This window comes from Microtus ochrogaster, chromosome 2 (assembly GCF_000317375.1).
Source record: "Microtus ochrogaster isolate Prairie Vole_2 chromosome 2, MicOch1.0, whole genome shotgun sequence".
Taxonomy (NCBI): domain Eukaryota; kingdom Metazoa; phylum Chordata; class Mammalia; order Rodentia; family Cricetidae; genus Microtus; species Microtus ochrogaster.
In genome coordinates this window covers 22,083,490-22,105,335 of record NC_022010.1, presented here as the reverse complement: position 1 = coordinate 22,105,335, position 21,846 = coordinate 22,083,490, and the positions used below count along the sequence as shown (strand labels likewise).

At 49.9% G+C, this 21,846-nt stretch overlaps 1 protein-coding gene across 3 annotated transcripts in view; it reads right to left on the bottom strand.

The window, feature by feature from the left end:
• Hip1 (huntingtin interacting protein 1) overlaps window positions 1-21,846 on the bottom strand; it is a 123,324-nt gene that overhangs the window by 59,963 nt on the left and 41,515 nt on the right. The window contains exon 1 of one of the 3 annotated variants that reach the window (XM_013350690.2): window positions 11,669-11,999. The exons of the other annotated variants lie outside the window; for them this stretch is intronic. Coding sequence (XP_013206144.1) covers window positions 11,669-11,686 — 18 coding nt within the window. The 5' untranslated portion in view covers window positions 11,687-11,999. Of the gene's footprint in view, window positions 1-11,668; window positions 12,000-21,846 lie in introns of those variants that run through there. 3 annotated transcript variants of the gene reach the window in all.

Genomic DNA, 21,846 nt, shown 5'->3' with positions numbered 1-21,846 from the left:
TTTTTTTGAAAATTCCTATGAGTTATTTATCCATCCCTAAACAAACATATTCTACTCGGGGTGGGGATGGGGGAACGTATGCAAAACCTGAGCTGTCCTATGCAGAACGAAAAAATAAAGTGACTTCTAAAGAGAAAAATGTAGAGCTCAAAAAAAAAAAAAAAAAGCAAAGCTGCTTTTGGTCACGTTGCTTTCATCCTAGCAGGAGAAGCCCAACTAAGGTAGAATTTGGTACCAGGAATGGGGTATTGCTATGCCAGACCTGATTGTGTTTGGAAGGGTTGGAGAAGGACTTTGGAACTTTGGCCTAGAAAAGCTGTTGACTGTTCAGAGCATAAAGAGCTGTCGTGGGAACTCAGAAGACAATACTGAGAGCAGCGCAAACGATAGAGGCCTAGCCTGTGAAGGTTCAGAGGGACCTTCCGGAGCCTCTTAAAGGCTCTACTGCAACTGTCCGATAATCTGAATGAAGAATCGGAGGTTCTGGTCATCTGGGGCTGAGAAACTGACTGTGATTAACAAGAAACCATTAAAGTAAAATAGAGCTGACTGCGCTTGCTTCTGGGGAGACAGGCAGAGATGATCCCATAGTGGGGGGCTGGCCTGTGGTGGAGCTGGACTTGAATGTGTGAGGTCCTGGGCTTAGTTCCCGACATGTATGTGTATGTGCGCGTGCAAACGTACACACACACACAAACACAACTCTCTTAACTCTTTCTAGCCTGTAATAAATCCTGGGTTCAAGATTCAAGCTTATACATTAGTTTGTTTCTCTTTTATAGCAACCCTGGGTCTAACTCTGCTGGACAGATGGGGAAACTGAGGCTCAGAATGGTTCAGTAACCTATCTGGCTGGTCAACATGCCCGGCATGAGGATTGATTGTCACTGTCAACTTGACTGGATTTTCAGTCTCTAGGACACACACTCTGGGCATGTCTGTGAGGGGTATCTAGATTGGGTTAACTGAGGTGGGAAGGTAAGAGCCTCCCTGGACGTGACTGGCTGCATCCCATGGGCTGCTCCCAACTGCATAAAGGAGAAAGTGGACTGAGCACCAGCGTTCATCTCTCTTCATCTCCTGATCAAGGATGCAGTGTGACCAGCCAACTCATGATCACGCAATCATAACTTCCCCGCCATGATGGACTGGGAGGTCCAATAAACCACCTGTTTCTAAGTTCCTTTGTCAGTTCTTTTGTCACAGCAATGAGAAAAGGTAATCAATATACCTCCCTTGATGACCCAGCCTGTAAACAGAAGACTCAGAATTTGAACCCAGATCTCTATGGACTGCCAGATCCATCCATTGTAGTTACGTTCTTCCTGGCCTGGTGAGCTACTTGGCTTTGTCAGTTTAACACAACCAGAATTATTTTGGAAAGAGGAACCTCAGTTAAGAAATTGCCTCCAGCAGACTGGCCTATGGGCATGTCTGTGGGCATTTTCTGGATGGATGATGGATGTGGGAAGGCCCAGCCCACTGCTGGTAGTGTCACCCCTAGGTAGGTGGGCCTGGGTTTATAAGGAAGCAAACTGGAGAGGAGATGGGGCTGGAGATATGGCTCAGCGGGGAACAGCACTGGTTGATTTCTCCAGCGGACCCGAGTTCAAATTCCAGTACCCATATAATGATTTACAACTGTCTGTAACTCAGGTTCCCGGGGATCCAGTGCTCTTTTGGCCCCCTCTGGGCAGCAGGTGGACATGTGGGACAAATACATGAATGCAGGCAAAAGACCCACACAGATGACATTAAATTAGAAGAGAGAAGGAAGGAAGGAAGGAAGGAAGAAGGAAGGAAGGAAGGAAGGAAGGAAGGAAGGAAGGAAGGAAGAAAGGAAGGAAGGAAGGAAGGAGGAATAAGGAAGGAAGAAGGAATGAAGGAAGAAAAAATCCATGAGAACAAGGCAGTAAGCATGGAAGGAAGGAAGGAAGGAAGGAAGGAAGGAAGGAAGGAAGGAAGGAAGGAAGGAAGAAGGAAGGAAAGAGGAAGAAAGGAAAAAATCCATGAGAACAAGGCAGTAAGCAGTGATCCTCCGTGGCCTCTGCTTCAGTTCCTGCCTCCAAATTCCGGTCTTAGCTTCCCTCTATGATGGACTGTAACCTAGAAGATACTAGTATACCTGGGAAGGACAGTGTAGTCATTTCCACAGATGAGAACACACTGCCTGATGCCAAGCCCCCAGGGGACCAACATAACCAAGCAACAGAAAGCCTGATGCCAAGTCCCCAGTTTGGGGATCAGCATAACAAGGCAACAGAAATGTAAGCCTCACTGAAACTAAAAGTATAAACTGGGTGTACTAGCACACATGCCTGTCATCCCAGTCCTTAGGAAGTAGCTGCGGCAGAGGGGGCAGGGGGACCGGGAATCCAAGGCTACCCTCAGCTATCCAGTGAGTTCAAGGCCTATCTCAAGAGATGGGGTGGTGGTGCATGCCTTTAATCCCAGCACTGGGAAGGCAGAGGCAGGCGGGATCTCTGTGAGTTCGAGGCCAGCCTGGTCTATAAGAGCTAGTTACAGGACAGCTAGGGCTGTTACACAGAAAAACCCTGTTTCAAAAAACTAAGAGAGAGAGAAAGAGAGAAGGAAGGAAGGAGGGAGAGAGGGAGAGAGGGAGGAAGGGAGGGAGGGAGAGAGAGAGGGAGGGAGGGAGGAGTATAGGGGTAATAGAAAAAATAGAAAAAAAAAAAGCTGAGAAGATAGTTCAGTTGGTGCAGCATGAGGACCCAAGTTTGATCCTCAGAAACCATTAAAAAGAAAGAGAGTGGTGTGAAACGGAGTGTGGCTGACATCTGTACATTTGTAATCCTAGCACCAAGGACACAGTGGAGGCGGATCCCTGGGGCTCCCTGGCCAGGTAGCGTAGAGTAATTGGAGAGCTCAAACCTAGTGAAATACCACGTCTCAAAGAAGCAGGGTAGACAGTGCCTGAGGAATGGCACCTGAGGCCGTACACACACACACACACACACACACACACACACACACACACCATACATGCTTGTGTACACAGAAGAGAAAAAGTGAACCAGTAGAAAAGGGCATGGTTCCCCTCAGCAGCCATGAAATGTCACACCAAGTCATGGCTGTGGTGGTGGGGGGCTCCCTGTTCTGACCACAGAGTTAGTGCAAGCTGGGAAGGATGTACTACAATTTTCGGGGGGGGGGGAGGTGGTGCTAAATTTGGAGGTACATCTCATTATCAGCTGCAAGGTTGAGGCTTGACTTCCTCAGAAAGCAAAGCCACCAAGAACTCTCACTTCTGTGTCTCCGGGACCAAGGGGAACTCTTCCCTAGGGGAGGTGAGAGGAAGAGCCTGGGAAAGTGTAGGGGTGAGGCAGGCGGAAACTTTCCAAAGTGCCCCTGGACAGGGCAACCCCCACCTGGACTTCCAGGCCTGGGGGTCTGCTGGTTATCAGTTCAGGGTGCCAACACCATCAGACAGATCCCCCCACTCCATTTCTAACAGATGTTCTCACACAGCTCAGGCTGGCCTTGGACTCACCAAACACCTTCCAAGCGAGTGCCGGATACAGGTGTGCACCAGCCCTGCCCAGTTCATGCTGTACTAGAGACTGAGCCCACGGCTTCATGCATGCTGACCAAGCACATCTACCGCCTGAGCTACGCGTCCAGCTCAGAACCAGGGCTCAACGGGGAAGGGGCTTGCTGCCAAGTTTTGATGACGTGAGTTTGATCCCTGGGACCCACATGATGGAAGGAGAGAAGAGACTTCTCCAAGCTGTCCTGCTCCGACCTCTGGGCACACCCACATACATGTGCGCAGCATAAATAAAGGCAGAGTTTACAAAAGTGAAGCACTCTCCAACAGTGGCCCATGCTACGGCTTGGGTAAGAGTCCCTCACAGGCCCTTACTGACGGTTTGGTCCCCAGCCTGTGACACTATTTCTTTTTCAGTATTGGCACTGTACCACTGAGCTGCGTATACCCAGCTCTCCTTAAGTTTTTGCAAATCTTTACTTTCTTTACATCATCTCATGTAGCCCAGGCTAGCCTTGAGCTCACTACGTGGTGGGAATAAGAGTTAAGATCTTCCAGAAAGTAATGAAGTCATGCGAGCTCTGCCCTCATGAAAGAGGCTAAGAGTACAGCCTGGTCCTCCTATCCCTTCAGACACTTCTGTCCTTTCCAGTGTTGAGGACGCCACGAGGAAAAACCATATATAGAACAGGCCCCTGCTAGATGCCCTCTACGCTGCCTCTGTGAAACTGGACTTAACTAGCCTCTGGAACCGTGGAAGATAAACTTTTTTTCTGCGGAGGTAGGGGTGGGGTGGAGTTCGACACAGGGTTTCTCTGTGTAGCCCTGGCTATCCCAGAACTTACTCTGTAGACCAGGCGAGGCTCGAACTTAAGAGACCCACCTGCCTCTGCCTCCTGAGTACTGGGATTAAAGGTGTGCGCCACCACCAGCTGGCTTGAGAGATAAAGTTCTGTGACTTACAAAGCAACCCATCTTGAGCGTTCAGTCATGGCAGCACGAACGGACTAACTACAAAACTGAAGTTATCAGGTTACAGGGCAAAGCACAGGAGACCAATCCTGTGCCTTCGCTACCCAGCTCAAGAGAGATGAATAAAAATAATTCTTCCTTTAGTTTGCATGTGTGCATATGCCAAAAATATACCCACGGAGGCCAGAGGACAACTTACGGAAGTCAGTTCTCTCCTCCACCATGTGGGTTCCCAGAATGAAACTCATGTGGTCAGGCTGGATGACAAACGTCTTGCCCGCTGAGCCATCTCCCTAGCCCAATGAAAAGAATTTTTTTTTTCTTTTTGAGCTCTCACTACCATACCTGCCTCCCACTCCCTTTAAAAGATGTATTTATTTTACTTCCTATGTATGTATGTGTGTGTGCTTGCATGTCTATATATGAGGCCAGACAAGGGCAGTGAATCCCAGGGAACTGAAGTTACAGACGGTTGTGAGCTGCCATGTGGGTGCTGGGAATCGAACCTGGGTCCTTTGCAAGAGAAAGAGCAGCCAGGGCTATTGCTGTTTGCTACTGAGAGGATGCAAAAGCAGCCAGTGCTATTTGCTGCAAGACATCCTCTCTCCAGCCCCCAGTTAAAGGAATTCTGAGAAGCTGAAACCAGGCACTGGGAAGCCAGCTCAGTGGCTAAGACCGCCTGCTGTGTAAGCATGAGGCCCCGAGTTCTCCCGCCCCTAAATAGCAAAAGAGAAAGGCAGGTGCAGCTGTGCGCCCACCTGCGACTCTGGGGCAGGGGTGGGGATGGGAAAAGAGGACGGGTTACAGAGGCAGGAGGATTGTTGGGGCTTGCTGGCTGGATCAGGTGAGCTCCAGATTCTGTGAGAGACCCTGTCTTAAGTAACACACCGGAAAGCAACAGAGCAATCGATGACATCTGAGGTCTCTGCTCCACAGTGAAATGCACACGCATAAAGACACACAAACACACACACATGCACACCATTGTGGCCTGAATGCACAATCACAGTCACAAACACACACACACATACATGCACGCACACTATTATGGCCTGAGTCCTTAAAATATAAAGAAATGAATTTTAGCCGTGCATGATGGCACAGGCCAAGGCAGGAGGAGCTCCAGTTTGATGCTAGCCTGAGCTATCCAGTGAAACCGTGTCTTGAGAAGCAGTAAATGGATATGATGACTTTGATCTATGCAAAGATCTCACAGCAATGGCGGGACGCGTTCACAGACGACTCAGGGTAAAAAGATGTCGTCACGTCAGCTTCGCTGGGTATTCTACAGCACGCGCTTACTTTTTGTTTGTTTTGGTTTTTCGAGATAGGGTTTCTCTGTAGCTTTGGTGCCTGTCCTGGAACTAGCTTTTGTAGACCAGGCTGGCCTCGAACTCACAGAGAACCTGCTTTGTGCCAGGCAGTCCTCTCAATGGCTTTACAGACTCCAGTGGTGCACTCATCAGCCCTGGTGGAAGGTTCTAGAACAACAGCAGGGAAGGCCCCAGCACTGGAGAAGTCCAGGTAGGAGATCAAGAGTTCATAGTCATCCTTGGCTACACAGTAAGCTGGAGGCCAGCCTGAGGTTGCCCAATAGACCCTTTCTCAAGAACAAATATTCAAACTAACAAATAAGGACCAGCAAGATGGCTCAGCAGGCAAAGAAAGGTGTTTGCTGTGCAGCCTGCTGACTTGAGTTGATCCCTAGAACCTACGAGAAAGGTGGAAGGGGAGAGGTGGAAGCCAACTCCACAGAGCTGCCCTCTGACCTCCGCATGCACACCTAGGCAAGAGCACCCTCCACACAAACATCACAATAAGAATAAATAAGGTTTATTTGTTGGGTTTTGTTTTGTTTTTAAAGTGTGTGCCTGCTATGGTGGTGCACGTCTTTAATCCCCGCACTTAGGAGGCAGAGGTAGGTGGATCTCTGCGAGTGAGGCTCTGTCTAAAGAAGAGAGATGTGGGGGACAGAAGCAGAGGTACAAGAAAAGAGAGAGGAAGGCAGGAATGAAAATGCTTCATGCCCTGTTGGGCACTGTGCAAACACAAACTGTTCTACACATCCAGGCTCCTGCCAGCACGGATACTGTTGCCTGCTCCCCAAACGCCAGAAGCTTGCTCTGGGCGTGATCAAGACAGGCGGCACTATGCACCCCTGAATTGCATCTGTACTTCACCCCCAAGTTCAGCGTCCGATGGCTCCCCCTTGGGCAGACACCGGATGCCATCAAATATTCACCAGTGTCATCAGCTGGTGAATCTACTGTCCCCAGTCACTTGTACCCTCATTCAGAAATAACGAGAGCTGGGAAAATTGTTCCCAGAGCTGTCCGCTGAAACCCAGGTGAGGATCTGCTCTGCAGGCCAATCAAGGAACTAAAGGGTTATGGGAAGAATCAGTCACCTTAACATCCAGGGAGGCTTTGGGTATCATATTGTCACAATAACCATTATGTAAAATGTTTTCTCCTACAGGTGTAGCTGGGCATGGTGGCACCTGCCCATAATCCCAGCACTTGGGAGGCCAAGGAAGGAAAACTGGGAGCTCCAAGTTAGTCTCAATTATAAGGTGATAATTGATCTGAATTAAAAGAGAGAGAGAGAAAAAAAATGTAGCTCAGCAGTAGAGCACCGGAATCCCCCAATGAGGTGCTAGGGACCTGACTCAGTGGCAGAACGCAAGCCTAGAATCCCCCAATGAGGGACTGAAGATGTGACTCTTGTCTAGACTGTCCCAATTAGGGCTAGGGACCTGACTCAGTAGAAGACAAGCCTAGAATCCCCCAGTGAGGGGCCGAGGACATTGTCAATGGGAGAATTCTTGCCTAGAATCCCCCAGTGAGAGTTGTAGAACATGGCTCCATGCTACATTTGTTTAACATTTGCAAGGTTCTGGGTTCCATCCCTAGCATTTCAAAAAGGAAATCAATAGATCAATTTCCAATGGCAGCTAGCTGTTTATTTTATTTTTGTTTTTCTTATTTGTTTTGTTTTGTTTGAGACAGGGTCTTGCTATGTAGCTCTGGATATCCTAGAACTCACTCTGTAGTGAGGTGGCTGGATTAATGCGGGCTTGGGGTCAACTCTGAAGCTCTAGGCTACCAGAGTGAGGCTTCAAACCAAACATGGCCAGAGAGGAAGGGTCAGAGCAGAAAGCAACCCAGACCTCCCGTGGGAATGGGAAACAGGCGTGGAGGGCCAGGGCTGGGAAGGTTCTCTCGGCAACACAGCCCAGGGTCTGTGTTCTTCACAAAGAACCGGGGACAATGACTTCTGGGTTGGGCGCTGGGCTACTCAATGATTAATGAGAATCAAATATCACTTTTGTTTAGACTCCAAGCTAAAAGGGGAGAGAAGCCATCAATGTGCAGCCTCTGTGCTCACAGATCCCAAGAGCTTCACCAGTCCCTACAGGCTAAGCGCTGGGGTTGGCATTTAAGGCCTTCCTGGACCAGCCACAACTAACCAGCCAGCTATTTCCTGATCTCCAATCTCTGTGCCCAGCCTCACCCAATGGGCTGTGCCCATTCCTCGGCCAACGAGCAATGCCCTTCGCTGTTCAAGCAGAACCAACTCCACCCAGCCCTCCAGAAGCAGCCAGGTCATATTATCTTACTACTGGGTACATGTGCACGTATACTCTGTGTGTGTGTGTGTGTGTGTGTGTGTGTGTGTGTGTGTGTGTGTGTGTGTGTGTGTGTGTGTGAAAACCACCTTGGATGCTGGTCCTCAGGAGCCATCCAGTCTGCTTGTGTATGGGTGTGTGTATGTTGTACACACATGTGCACTTGTATATGTGGCTCACCCATATAGCCACTGCAGAGGTCAGAGATTGACATCAGGAAATCCTCCTCAATCACTTTTCCACTTTTTGTTTCTTAAGCAAGCTCTCACGATGTAGCCCTGGTTGTTCTTGAACTCACCGAGCTCCACCTGCCTCTGCCTCCTCAGGGCTGGGATTAAAGGCGTGCACCACCACACATAGCTCTACATTATATTTTGAAACATGATCTCTCATTGATTGAGTAGACTGGCTGCCAGCAAACTCCTAGAATCTATCCGCCTTGAGCACAAGGGTCATAGACATATACCCTTGCCTAGCTTTTATGTGAGTGCTGGGGATCGAAGCCTGAGTCCAGCTAGTTTAGTGCTTTACACACTGAACTGTTACCCAAGCTTCCAACTTTTTTTCTTTCCAAGACAGGGTTTCTCTGTGTAACAGCCCTGGCTGTCCTGGAACTAGCTCTTGTAGACCAGGCTGGCCTCAAACTCACAGAGATCCACCTGCCTCTGCCTTCTGAGTACTGGGACTAAAGGCGTGCGCCACCACTGCCCAGCCTGACTCGTTCTTGAGACAGGATCTCTTGCTGGTCCAGAGCTCCCTGATTCTGCTAGGCTGACCAGGAAGCCCCTGTGATCTGCTTGTCCCCACCTTCCCAGTGCTTGGATGACAACTGTTCACCACTCCACCCAACTTTCCCCCCACGTCTGTTTCTCAGACAGCATCTGAACTCTACTTTTGAGTCCCTTGGCTCTTTAAACCTGCTCAGAGCCTGTACAGACAGCTGCCTGCTGTCTGGCCCGTTTGTCCCAGGGAGCAGGAGGCCTTGGGGATTTATTTCTTTGTGCCCTTCATCCAAGCACTTGGTACATCAATGATAGGAAATACCATGGAATTCAGGAGGGATAGAAAGAAGTAGAAGTATCAGAAAGTACCAGAAGTAATGTGCCTCTAAAGTCAGGGATAGGCCAGGTAGCAAGATGGCTCATTGGATACAGGTGCCTGCTGCCAAGCCTAAAGACCTGAGTTCTAGCCCTGGAACCTACATGATAGAAGGTGAGAACCAACTCCCATAAATTGTCCTCCAACTGCCCAACATTCTCTATGGTATATACATGCATGTGTACACAGACAGACAGACAGACAGACACACACACACACACACATAAATGGGAGGTTGTTTTCTTTTGTAGCCCTGGCTGTCCTGGACTAGCTGTGTAGGCTAGGCTAGCCTACACTAAGAAATCAACCTGCCTCTGCCTCCTGAGTACTGAGATTAAAGGTGTGCACCACCACCACCACCCAGCTAAAAAAATTTTTAAAGACTTTAAAGGTAGAAGTCCCTGACCCTGGCAAGTTGGAAGGAACTTGAACAAAAGCAGATGGCAGCTCAAGGGCCATCTGGAGTAGCAGCCATGGGACCCTAAACTATGGTTCAGACAGGTGAGCCTTTAATGTTGCTATGACAACTTCAGAGAAGACCAGCCAGTCAAGTTTCCCCCCATGCTGTAGAGAGAACAACTTGATGAAGTTGGGTTTCCCCTTCTACCGTGTAGGTTCCAGGGATCAAACTCAAGCCACCAGGCTCAGCAGCAAGTGCCTCTCTCCACTGAGCCATCTTCATATAAGTTGCTATTATTATTGTTGTTGTTGTTATTATTATTAGTGCGTGATATGTGAATGGTGTGTAGAGGTCAGAGGACGACTTAATGGAGTTGGTTTTCTCTTCCACCTTCACAGGGGTCATGGGACTTGAACTCAGGTTATCAGATTTACATGGCAAGTGCTTTTTGAGCCATCTCATCAGCTCTCCCCCCCCCCTTTTTGTGCATGTATGTGTGCGTGCAGGTTCAAGTGAGCACATGTACATGGGGGGGGCAGATATAAATCTCAGGTGTTCCTGCCTGCTCAGGTGCTGCCCATAAGACTTAACTTGCAAATGAAGCTGGAATGGGTGGGCCAGAGAACACGGGAGACATCCTCCTATCTCCACCTTCCCAGAGCTGGGTCTGTTTCCACAGGGCCCTGGGACTCAATTTCTGGTTCTCGTACTTGCTCTTTAGGGATGGTGTTATCTCTCCAACCCTCAAGAGGGCTTTTTTTTTAGGATTTCAAGTTGTCTAGAGTACAAACACAGGATGGGGGCAGGGTCTAGTCGTTTGGTACCATCCCACCACAGAAAGACAAGAGCTCAGGGGACCCCCTAACCCAGCCCTTACTTACCACAGGTGCTGAGGCTTAGCCTCTTGGAAAAGGTTCCTGCCAGGGGAAGAAAATTCACACCTGTCTCAACGCTTTGGTCCAGAACCAAGAACTAGGGCCTGAGGTTTTGCAGGGACCATGGACTTACATGCCTTCTCTAGGGTAGGTTTGCGCCCTGAAAACGCACCCTCCGCAGAAAATTGACCTCAAGCCTTCTCTATATGCCACAGGTCCCCGAGTCGCCTTCAGCCACACACACAGTCAGACTCCGAGTCTATCTGCTTTCCCCTGCCTCCCTGGGACTCTCAAAGTCATAGCCCACCCTTTGGGGGAGCGCGCCTCTCCAATCTGAGGCACAGATGGGGAACCCAGGTGTAAAGGCACCCAGAGTGGCACTGGTTTCCCTGGAAAAACCTGCAATGCCCTCCTGAGATACCACCTCCATCCCTACAGGAGCCTCCAAATGACATCCTGATACCCGCTGAGAGTCACTATTGGTCTCAATTAATGAGCAACAATTTTGGCCTCTCCTGCAGTATTTGGAATGGGGGCGGGGCTGCTCTGAGGCAGGGAACAGACCCCTCCATTCTAAAGGAACCAAAAGAGATTAGATATTTTAACGGGCCAAGAAAGGGGTCGCTGCTCCCAGGCTCACCGAAGCTGAGGCTTACAAGTGACCAGTCTATAACATAGCCCCTCCGAGGGCGCGCGCACTCGCGGGGTGGGGGTGGGGGTCGTCTCGTTCCCGCCCCCTCACTTTGGCCAAAGCCAGGATTTCTCCTCATTCGCCTTCCCGGGGACACCTGTACCTCCCAGCCCACAAACCTTCCAAGTAGATCCCCAGCCCTGCGCGAGCAGGGGGCTCCGAAGGGATAGCAGGAGCCCCCTTCCTGCAGCGCTGCCCTCCCTCCTCCGCCTCGCAGGTTGACTAATTTAGGAAAGGGAGCCCGGCCCAGGGCAGCCCTGGCAGCTGGAGAGGCGGGAAACCGGGAACCCCAGCCCTGCGGGCCAGCCGCCTCCAGATCCTTGGCCGGGTTCTCCCTTTCTCCCAGCGCTCTGCGGAGCGGGGCCAACAGGCAGGAGAAGCAACAATCCAGAAAACTTTCAATGGATCACGCTGCAGACTAGGGGGAGGGGGAGATGGGATGCGAGGCGGGTGGGGGCGGGGAGCTCGGAGACAGAGCCTCGGAGCTCTCACTTACCATCTTGTTCACATCCATGACCGAAGCGGTAGGGTGTCCTCCCCACACCCAGGGAGATCCCGGGTACCCCCCACTGAAGACTGGTGGCGGCTACTGCAGCCCCGGGGGTGCCATGCTGCTTGCTGGCAACGGCGGCCAACGGGGGCCCTGGTGGTGGCCGGCGGCACCGCTGCTGGACCGAGGACGGCGGGGGCGGGGCGGGGAGGGTAGGGGATGGAAGGGGAGGGGACGGGAGGGGAAGGGCGCCAGCGGGGGAGGCGCGGTTCTTCGGTGTAGCTGGAGAACGTGCTCTTGAGGGGAGGGGCCCGGGGAACCCCAAGATCCGCCTCAAGAAGTGAGGACACCGCGCGATGGATTCCGGGACCCTGAGGTCCCTCGGAGCACAGAGAAGAGGGTGTGATTTGAATAACAAAAGGTCTCTTTTCGGCAGCTGCCCAGGCGGATGGGATGGGATCACTGACGAGCCAGGAGCTGGGGGCCACCAGGAAGTGTGTGTGTGTGTGTGTGTGTGTGTGTGTGTGTGTGTTGTGCGCTCGCGCGCGCGCGCCCTTGCATGCATGCAAGCGTGTGTGAATGTATGTGTATGTACGCCGCGTGTGTTTCCGTGGAGGGCTCCGTGGGACTCAGGAAGTGCGCGGGGGAGGTGGCAGAAAGGGCGGGAGAGATACCCCCTCAACCACGACTATGCACATTCCAGCGAGGGCAGGGGTCCAGCCCCTTGTCCCTTCTCCACTTGGCTTTCCCCCCCATGGACAAAGAGGTAATTGAGAGGCTGCAGTTGGCCTCCTGAGGCTAATCCCCGGCGGCCTCCCAGGCGAGGCTGGGGGCTCCAAACAAATGGGCGAATGGAAACGACGGTGCTAGGTATCCTTCCTCTCCAGCCTTCAAGGGGCAGGCCCTCGCTCCCAAGTAGCAGCAAGCCTGTCCCTTTCTGGAGGACAGACTGGCTGCCTGGCTTCTAAATTGAGTGTCTACGCCCTCTCAGAACCCCTACCTTCACAGCCCAACCCTGCTTCCCCGCCAACTTCCCATCCTTGGAGAATCCCTTGGCCGGCTCTCCGCTTTGGGAGACACAGCTGGTGTCTAGAGCAGGACTCCAAGCAGAGGCTCCTTTGGTGTAAGGTTTCCCAGGAGACAGAAGTCTTCCTCCTCCTAAATCAGAGGCAATCTGGTTCGTGGTGTAGTTAAGACGCCAGGGATCTGACAGTCCACTAGGCCAACTCTTCCTTACACAGGCAGGAAACTGAGGCCCAGAGGAGAGTGAATTGGCCCCTGGTAATAAACCTCAATGCAGACAGTAGCCCCCAAGCCGCAAAGGGCTCCCAGAGATGCCCTCCAGTTGAAGCACACAGCTTTACAAAGCTTTGCATTTTGTATGTGTGCAGTGCATAGGAGGAGGGAGGCGGAATGGAGGCTGGAGGGCACAGGTCTTCAGCGATCCCTTTGTGCATAAGCACTCAGGTGTCACAATGAGCGAGTGTGGCAGTCAGTGGGCAACTTTCAAGAGTCCGTTCTTTCCTTCCGTCTAGCAGGGTCCTGAATAACAACTGGGTGATGGGGCTCGGCAGCAAGCACCTTTGCCAGGCCTCCACCGCATCTTTTGAGACAGGGTCTCTCACTGATTTGGCTGGGCTGATGATCGGACAGTGAGGTCCAGGGATACACCAGTCTTCCCTTCGCCACACTGGGATGACAAACAGTGTGCCCAGCTTTTCACATAGGTTCTGGGGATCTAAATTCAAGAGCTTTTGCTTATGTGGCAAGCTCCTTACTAAGCCTGTGCCCCCTCCCTTTTAAGTTATTTGGGGGGGAGGGTGTTGCCAGCATGTATGTCTGTGTACCATGTGCACGACACTCAGGGCCTGTAAGGGGTCAGAAGAGGGATTCCCTCGAATTGGAGCTGCAGATGGTTGTGAACCACAGTGTGGGTTCTGGGCACTGAACCTACGTTCTCTCCAAGAGTAGCCAATGCTCTTAGCCTCAGAGCCATCTCTCTGGACCCTGGTTTTGTTTAAGATGGTCTCACTGCATAGCCCTATAGCTGACTTGGAATTCTCTATATAAACCAGGCTGGCCCCACACCCACAGATATCTGCCTGCCTCTACCTCCCTAGTGGGACTCAAGGCCTGCAGTTAGGCTTCACAGACTTTCTTTTTCGAGACAGGGTCCCACAAAGCTCAGGCTGAGGATGAGCTTGATAAAGACTTTCAAAGGAAGAAGGGATAGGTCCCACCCACTACCAGGAAGTAGACGCCATGCCTCTCAGTACCTACAGGAAGAAGTCTGCTGGGCGGGCTAGCAGCCCCCTCCCTTTGCAATTCGAGTTCTTATCAATGAAAGTGGGACTTCGTTGATAAGAACTGGAGAACTGTGTGCAGGAGCTAGGCGTGGTGGCAATCCCAGCACTAAGGTGGGGGATGGGGTTTCCTGAGTAGCCTGGGCTACACAGCCAGGACCTACAATTAAAAAGATGCTGCCTCAAAAATAGTCAAAAAGTCTGAACCATCAAGAGTGGAACTGGTTGGCAGATCAAGGAGTCCCAACAGACGCTTTTTATCTGAGTGTGGGCTTCTGGTGTTACTGGCTTATATTATTTATGTATTTATTTATTTTTGTTTTTGTCTTGAGATGGTTTCTCAGTGTAGCCCTGGCTGTTCTAGCACTTACTTTGTAAACCAGGTTGGCTTTGAACTCACAGAGTATCCGTCTGCCTCTGTCTCCCGAGTGCTGGGATTAAATGCTACCACCGCCTGGTTGGAACATACACTCTTAATCCACCCCTCCTTTTTCCTCCGGCTGCTCATCTGTAATAATTTAGTGAGACCCTGTTTCAAAATAAAAAGCCTAAAGAGGGCTGGCTCAGTGGTAGAGCCCCTGCCTAGAATCCTTCAGTGAGGGGCTCGGGTGTGGCTCAGGGGTAGAGCACCTGCCTAGAATCCCCCAGTGAGGGGCTGGGGTGTGGCTCAGTGACAGAGTGCTGTCCTAGCAGGTATGGAATCCTCACCACCACAAAGAAAATTTGAGGGAAAAGAGGTGAGAAGGCTGCCATTCCTTGACAAACCTAAACAGAGGCTGGTGGATGTGTCCTGGAGGAGGCTGACACCTACTGGTGACTAGATTTGTACAGCCTAGCCCTACCTACCACGCCATTCCTTGAGTGCCAGGCCAGGGCAGGACCTTGTTACAGGGTATTGTGCTGTAGAGGTGTTAAATTTCAGTAATCCCGAGTAATAAGGTTATTGATTAGTAATCAATCGTCCTTGTCAAAGGGCCTTTGAGGTCTTAGTTGTGTTACTGTAAAGCTCTCTGCAGGGCAGTGGTGTTTACAAAATGCCTTTTGGTTTATTACCTCATTCAGTCCCTATGAGTCACCTTTAACTGCTGAGCCATCCCTCCAGGTCTCCTGATGGAGTTATAAGGAATGGTGACCATGGAACCTCTGGATAAGCAAAAATGGGCCGGAGGTTCTTGGTTTTGTTTTATTTTGTTTTTTTTAAAAGATTTATTTATGCCAAGCGTTGGTGGCACACACCACCTTTAGTCCTAGCACTGGGGAGGCAGAGGCAGGCAGATCTCTGTGAGTTCAAGGCTAGCCTGGTCTATAAGAGCTAGTTCCAGGATAGGCTCCAAAGCTACAGAGAAACCCTATCTCAAAAATACCAAAAAAAAAAAAAAAAAAGATTTGTTTTATGTATATGGCGCTCTATCTGCATGTACATGCATGTACACCTACATGTCAAAAAAGAACATCAGATCCCATTATAGATGGTTGCTGGGAACTGAACTCAGGACCTTTGGAAGAGCTGTCAATGCTCTTAACCATTGAGCCATCTCTCTAGCCCCCTTGTATTTTTGACAACTATTTATTTGTTATGTGCACATAGTGTGTGTGTGTATGAGAGAGAGAGAGAGAGAGAGAGAGAGAGAGAGAGAGAGAGAGAGAGAGAGAGAGAGAGAACAACTTTCAAGACCATTTCTCCACTTCTGCCATGTGGGTTCTCAGGATCAGACTCAGGTCAGGTCTTCAGGCTTGCTGGCAAGTGTCTTTCCCTGCAGAACTTCCTCCCCAGCCCCTATTCTTCTTATTTAGAGACAGGGTCTCATGTAGCCCAGTTGGACCTCAAATTCTCTTACACAGCCATGCTGGCTTTGAACTTCTGGTACTCCTGCTTCTACCTCCCATGTGCTGGAATCGCTGGCATGCGCCGCCATACTTGGCTGTTTTGTTTTTATTATTTTCTGTTTGTTTTGTTGCACAGTCTCTCTGTGTAATTAATACTGGCTGGGAATTATTTATCTATTTATTTTTATGTGTATGAGTGTGTTGTCTGCATGTCACATGCGTGCCTGGTGTCCATAGAGTCCAGAAGAGGACATGGATTCTCTGGAATTACAGTTAAAGATGGTGGGGGGGGGTAGAGGAACTGGAGCTATGGCTTAGCAGTTAAGAGCACAAGCTGTTTTTGCAGAGGACCCAAGTTTGATTCCCAGCACCCACACAATGGTTCATAGCCACCTGTATGTAACTCTTGTCCCAGGGAATCCGATGCCTTCTTCTGACCTCCACAGGGACTAGGAACACATGTGGTAAACAGATACGCATAGAAGACAAATCATTCACACAATAAAGATATGAATGTATGTATGCATATAGAAAGTTGTGCGCCTCCATGTGTATTGGGTGCTGAGAGACATGAGGTCCTCTGGAAGAGCAGCCGGTGCTCTTAAACCCTGAACCGCCTCCCCAGCTCCTGACGTCCCTCCAGAGTGCTGGGGTTGTAGGTGTGCACGACCATACCCATCGTAAGTTTCTGCAACCTTGTCTACTATGCTTTAATTTTCGGGTTGTGGCTCAGTGGGTGGAGGGCTTGCCTAGCACATATGAAGCCCTGAGCTCCACTCCAGGGTCCTGTAAACCCAGCATGGTGCTACATACCTGCAATCCCAGGCAGGAAGATTAGAAATTCAAGGTTGTCTCTGGCTACAGAGTGAGTTTAAGGCCAGCCTGGGCAACATGAGACACTTTTTCAAAACCTACAACATGGGCTGGAGAGATGGCCCATCACATACACCACACAATAATAATAATAAAATAAATCGTTGTTCAGATTTGTTTTGTTTTTTGTTTTTGAGACAGGATTTCTCTGTGTGTAGGCCTGGCTGTCTTTCCTTCAAATGCAGAGATAAGCCTGCCCCTCCCGAGTGCTGGGATTAAAGGTGTGAGACACTACACCTGCCGATAAAATATGAAATAAATCTTTTAAAGAAAAAGAGCTGGGGGGCTGGAGAGATGGCTCAGTGGTTAAGAGCATTGCCTGCTCTTCCAAAGATCCTGAGTTCAATTCCCAGCAACCACATGGTGGCTCACAACCATCTGTAAAGAGGTCTGGCGCCCTCTTCTGGCCTTCAGGCTTACACACAGACAGAATATTGTATACATAATAAATAAATAAATAAATAAATATTTAAATAAAATAAAAAAAAAAAAGAAAAAGAGCTGGACAATGGTGATGCACAACTTTAATCCCAGCACTGGGGAGGTAGAGGGAGGCGGATCTCTGCAAGTCTGAGGCCAGCCTGGTCTACAGAATGAGTTCTAAGACAGCCAGGGTTACACAGAGAAATTCTGTCTAGAAAAACCAAATTAAAAAGAAAAAGAAAGGGAAAAATGGAAAAAGAAAAAAAAAAACCAGAATGATGGTTAAGCATGTGCCTGTGAGGGGCCTCCAGAGATGTATCCTGAGGGCTTTGGTCTAATCAATGATTAATTACTTAGTGCATTCATAATCATTCATAATATGCCATTATAGAAGTGGTCAAAGGGAGGAGGTGGGGCCTGGTTGGAGGAAAGTCACTGGGTGAAACTTTTTTTTTTGATACAGCATCTCATGTAGCTTAGGCTAACCTCAACCTTGGTACGTACTTGAGGATGACCTTTAACTCCTGATCCTGGTGCCTCTATCCCCAGGTTGCTGGGATTACAGGTTTGTCCCACCATGCTCAGTTTGTGTGCTACTAAGGATGGAACTCAGGTGTTTGTGCATCCCAGGTGTGGTAGTTTGAATGCAACTGGCCCCCATAAACTCATAGGGACTGGTACTATTGGGAGGGGTGGCCTTGTTGGAGGAAGTGTGTCATTGTGGGGGTGGGCTCTGAGGTCTCTCGTGCTCAAGCCAAGCCCACTACTCAGTCCACTTCCTGTTGCCTACAAGTCAATATGTAGAACTCTCAGCTCCTTCTCCAGCACCACGTCTGCCTGCACACTGCCCTGTCCCACCATGACGATAATGGTCTAGACCTCTGAACTGTAAGCCACCCCGATTGAATGTTTTCCTTTATAAGAGCTGCCATGGCCATGGTGTCTCTTCACAGCAAGAGAAACCCTGACTAAGACACCAGGCAAGTCTCCACTGAGTTATACCCATAGTCCATTTGCTTTTTTTGAATCAGTCTGAGACCCCAGCCCACCACAATCAGGGTGAGCCTTTCCTCCTTAGTTATATGTCTCTGGAAATACCTTCATGATTCTACTTATTGCATTTTATTTGTTTATTTATTTGCTTGTTTATTTATCTGCTTATTTATTTATTTATTTATCTATTTATTTATTTATTTATTTTTGGGGTTGGTTCTCACTGTGCAATCCTGGTTGACCTGAAACTCAATATGTAGTCCAGGTTGGCTTCATGTGTGTGTGTGCCACACTTGAGGGAGTTCGGATTCTCCTTTTCCAATCATGTGTCCCAAGGATTGAACTCAGGTTGTCAGTCTTGAAGTCAAGCACCTTTGCGGGTCAAGCCATCTTGCTGACCCAGGACTCATCTAAAGTTCATCAGGTAGACAATCAAGATTAATCACTACACATAGGGGCAACAGGGTGGAGCTGAGCAACTCTCTTAGGCCAGCTGGTCCCCAGGAGGATGTCCTGGACGGCCCTGGATGTCTTAGACTCATCCTCAGAGAGACAAGTCTAGCGTTCTGAATGCCCAGAGCTGTTCCCAGTCTTTGTCACCCGCTGTGGTGCTAAAAAAGCTGAGTGTCAGTAGCTCTGAGTCCTGAGCTGACCCCACAGCAGTTGCCGGGGCCTCAGGTCTCCTGGTGACCTGCCATAGACAGTCATCTGTGGGAAGGATACCCCCGTATGTGTGTGTTTGCCTAATGGAGCAAACAGGAGGGTGGACTGCAAGCTCCCCAAATCTCCCTCAAGGGCACTGGAGCGACAACATCCAAAAGTCCTGGCAAGGGCGACTGGATAAAGACCCAGTTACAGGGCTGAGGACGTGGCTCAGTTGGTAGAGGGCTTGCCTAGCGTGCATGAAGCTCTGGGCCCATCCCTGGCACCACACACACAGGCCATGGTGGCATACACCTGCTGCCCGAACACTCAAGATTTGGAGGCAGGAAGATGAAAAATTCAAAGACATCCTTAGCTGGATGAATTAGAGAACAGCCTCGGCTACGTGAGACCCTGTATCAAACAGCACCAACGGGGTGAAGAGATGGCTCCCTCAGGAAAGTCCTTGCTTCATAAATGTGAGGACCCATTTAATCCTCAGCGGCCAATGACCAGGCTAACTACTGCTGCACATGCTTGGAATCCCAGGAGCTGGGGAAGGAGGAGACAGGAGGATGCCTGGGGCTCAATGGGCTGTTAGTCCAGCCTACTCAGTAAGTTCCAGGTTCAATGAGAGACCTTGCCTTGAAAAGCAAGAGAAGGCTAAGTGAGTAAAGGCCAAGCCTGATGACCTGAATTTGATCCCCAGATCCCACATGGTGGAGGGAGAGAACCCACTCCTGAAAGTTGTCCTTTGACCTCCACATGGGCACTGGGGCATGCGAGTGTGCACACACTAAATAAAATATTATTTAAAAAATATTTTTGCTCACTATGTAGCATTGGTTGTCCTGGAACTCAATATATATCCCAGACTGGCCTAGAATTCAGAGATGTGCTGCCCGCCTCTGCCTCCTGAGTGCTGGGATTAACAGCCTGGCACCGACCTCTCACCATCTGTGTGTGCACACACAGAACAACAATAAAACAAAGAAGCCTAGTTACTGCTGCCTGGGCCTGCATTCGCCCTAATAAACGGTGTGTAGCTATGCTTTGCCACAGGATGGATGCTCGCTCACTGGTGGCACGCCAGGCTGTGTCTGCGCAGCCCTATCTATGACATAGCCAGGATGCTGAGCCACTTTGAAGATGGTACCCAGGCCCCCGTAAGTAGTAACGTCTGCTTCCTTCTATAGCCACTGTCCACTTCGACTTGGGTCAGCTCAGCTCAGCTCAGCTCAGCAAAGGCTCCAATCACTTTCCGCTGGCAGTCTGTCTGTCCTTTAGAAGAGAGGCCGTCAGCAAAGACAGATCTGCCCCCAGCCACTCTGGGCACCAGCTGGGGATGCCAGAGCTGTCCCTGGGGGAAGGCTGAGAGCTTTGGCATCAATGAGTAATGAGAAGAGGATGGAAGCGCCACTCAGAGCCAGCAAAGGTCAAGTGCTCTGTGGTCATCCCAGCCAAGGTCAGTCTGGGGCACTGCCCCCACGAGCTTAGCAGCACAGTCACTGACAAAAGGTGTCTGGAAGTGTGGCCTCCTGGGCTGGCGAAGGACTGGCTGGCTGCTAGGGGGGACAGCTAAGGAGTTCCAAGTGTCTTATCTTCTGGTACCCACTCAAGTATATAAACCCAGAGGACTCAGCCTTGGTATTTTTTTGTCTATATGTATGTTGGGGGGGGGGCAGTGAACCTTGGGTATTGTTCATCAAGCACTGTCATACTGGCTGGTTTTATGCCAACTTGACACAAGCTCTCAATTGAGAAAATGCCTCTATATGATCTGGCTGTAAGACATTTCCTTAATTAGTGATCAATGGGGGAGAGCCCCGCTGTTGTGGGTGGTGCCACCCCTGGACTGGTGGTCTTGGCACACACCTTTAATCCCAGCACTCAGGAGGCAGAGGCAGGTGGATCTCTGTGAGTTCGAGGCCAGCCTGGTCTACAGAGTGAGTTCCAGGACAGCCAGGTCTACACAGAGAAACCCTGTCTCAAAAAACAAAACAAGAAAGAAAGAAAGAAAGAAAGAAAGAAAGAAAGAAAGAAAGAAAGAAAGAAAGGAGGGAGGGAGGGAGGGAGGCAGGGAGGGAGGCAGGGAGGGAGGAAGGCCAAACAAGCCCCGAGCAAGCCAGAAGGCAGCAGTCACCCATGGCCGCTGCATGAGCTCCTGTCTCCAGGTTCCTGTCCTGACTTTCTTTGATGATGAACTATGATGTGTAAGTATAAGCCAAATAACCCTTTCTTCCCCAACTTGCTTTCATGGTGTTTCATCACAGCAATAGAAACACTAAGGTTTATGTTGTATGTATTTATTTTGGGACCAGGTCTCACTACATATCCTTAACTGGCCTGAAACTCAAAGACCTGCCTGCTCTGCCTCCTGAGTGTGGGAACTAAGTGGGTGAGCTACCATGCCCGGCCCCTGCCTTAGTATTTTAGGCAGAGTTTTTCATTGGCTTGGGGCTCACTGGAGGCTAGTCTACCTGGCCAATAATTTCCAGGCATCCATTTGTCTCCTGGTGCTTGGACCATAAAGCCTGTGTCACTGTGCCTAATCTTCTTAAAAGAAACATTTTAGGGGCTGGAGAGACAGTTCAGTGGTTAAGAGCACTGACTGCTCTTCCAGAGGTCCATGGGATCAATTCCCAGCACCCACATGGCAGCTCACAACTGTCTGTAATGGCCCCACACCCATGGCAAACACCAATGCACTTTTTAAAAAAAAAACAATAAAAGTGATAAACTTCTAAAAAATTAAAATATTTTTTAGGGGTGGTGATGTATAGGCTTCCAGGTCTCAGGCAATTCCAAAACTCATAGGGACAGGACATGTAGGTTAACTCTCGATCCCAGGCCTGACAAGCACTGGCCTCTGCATTGCAATCATTTGAGACACTGGTCCTATTCTAGGGTGTCTGATGTCACCTATTTCCAGACAGGCTAGGCATCAATATTTTAAAGCTACCCCAGGACGTTGTGACATACAATCAATGCTGGAAAGAAGCCTTCTGGGATTCTTTTTCTCCCAGTGCTAGGAATAAAAATCCAGCCCTACACTAGTTGATTCAAGTCAAGGGCTCTCCCACTGAGCCACGCCCCAGCCTCTACCACTGAGCCACAATCCAG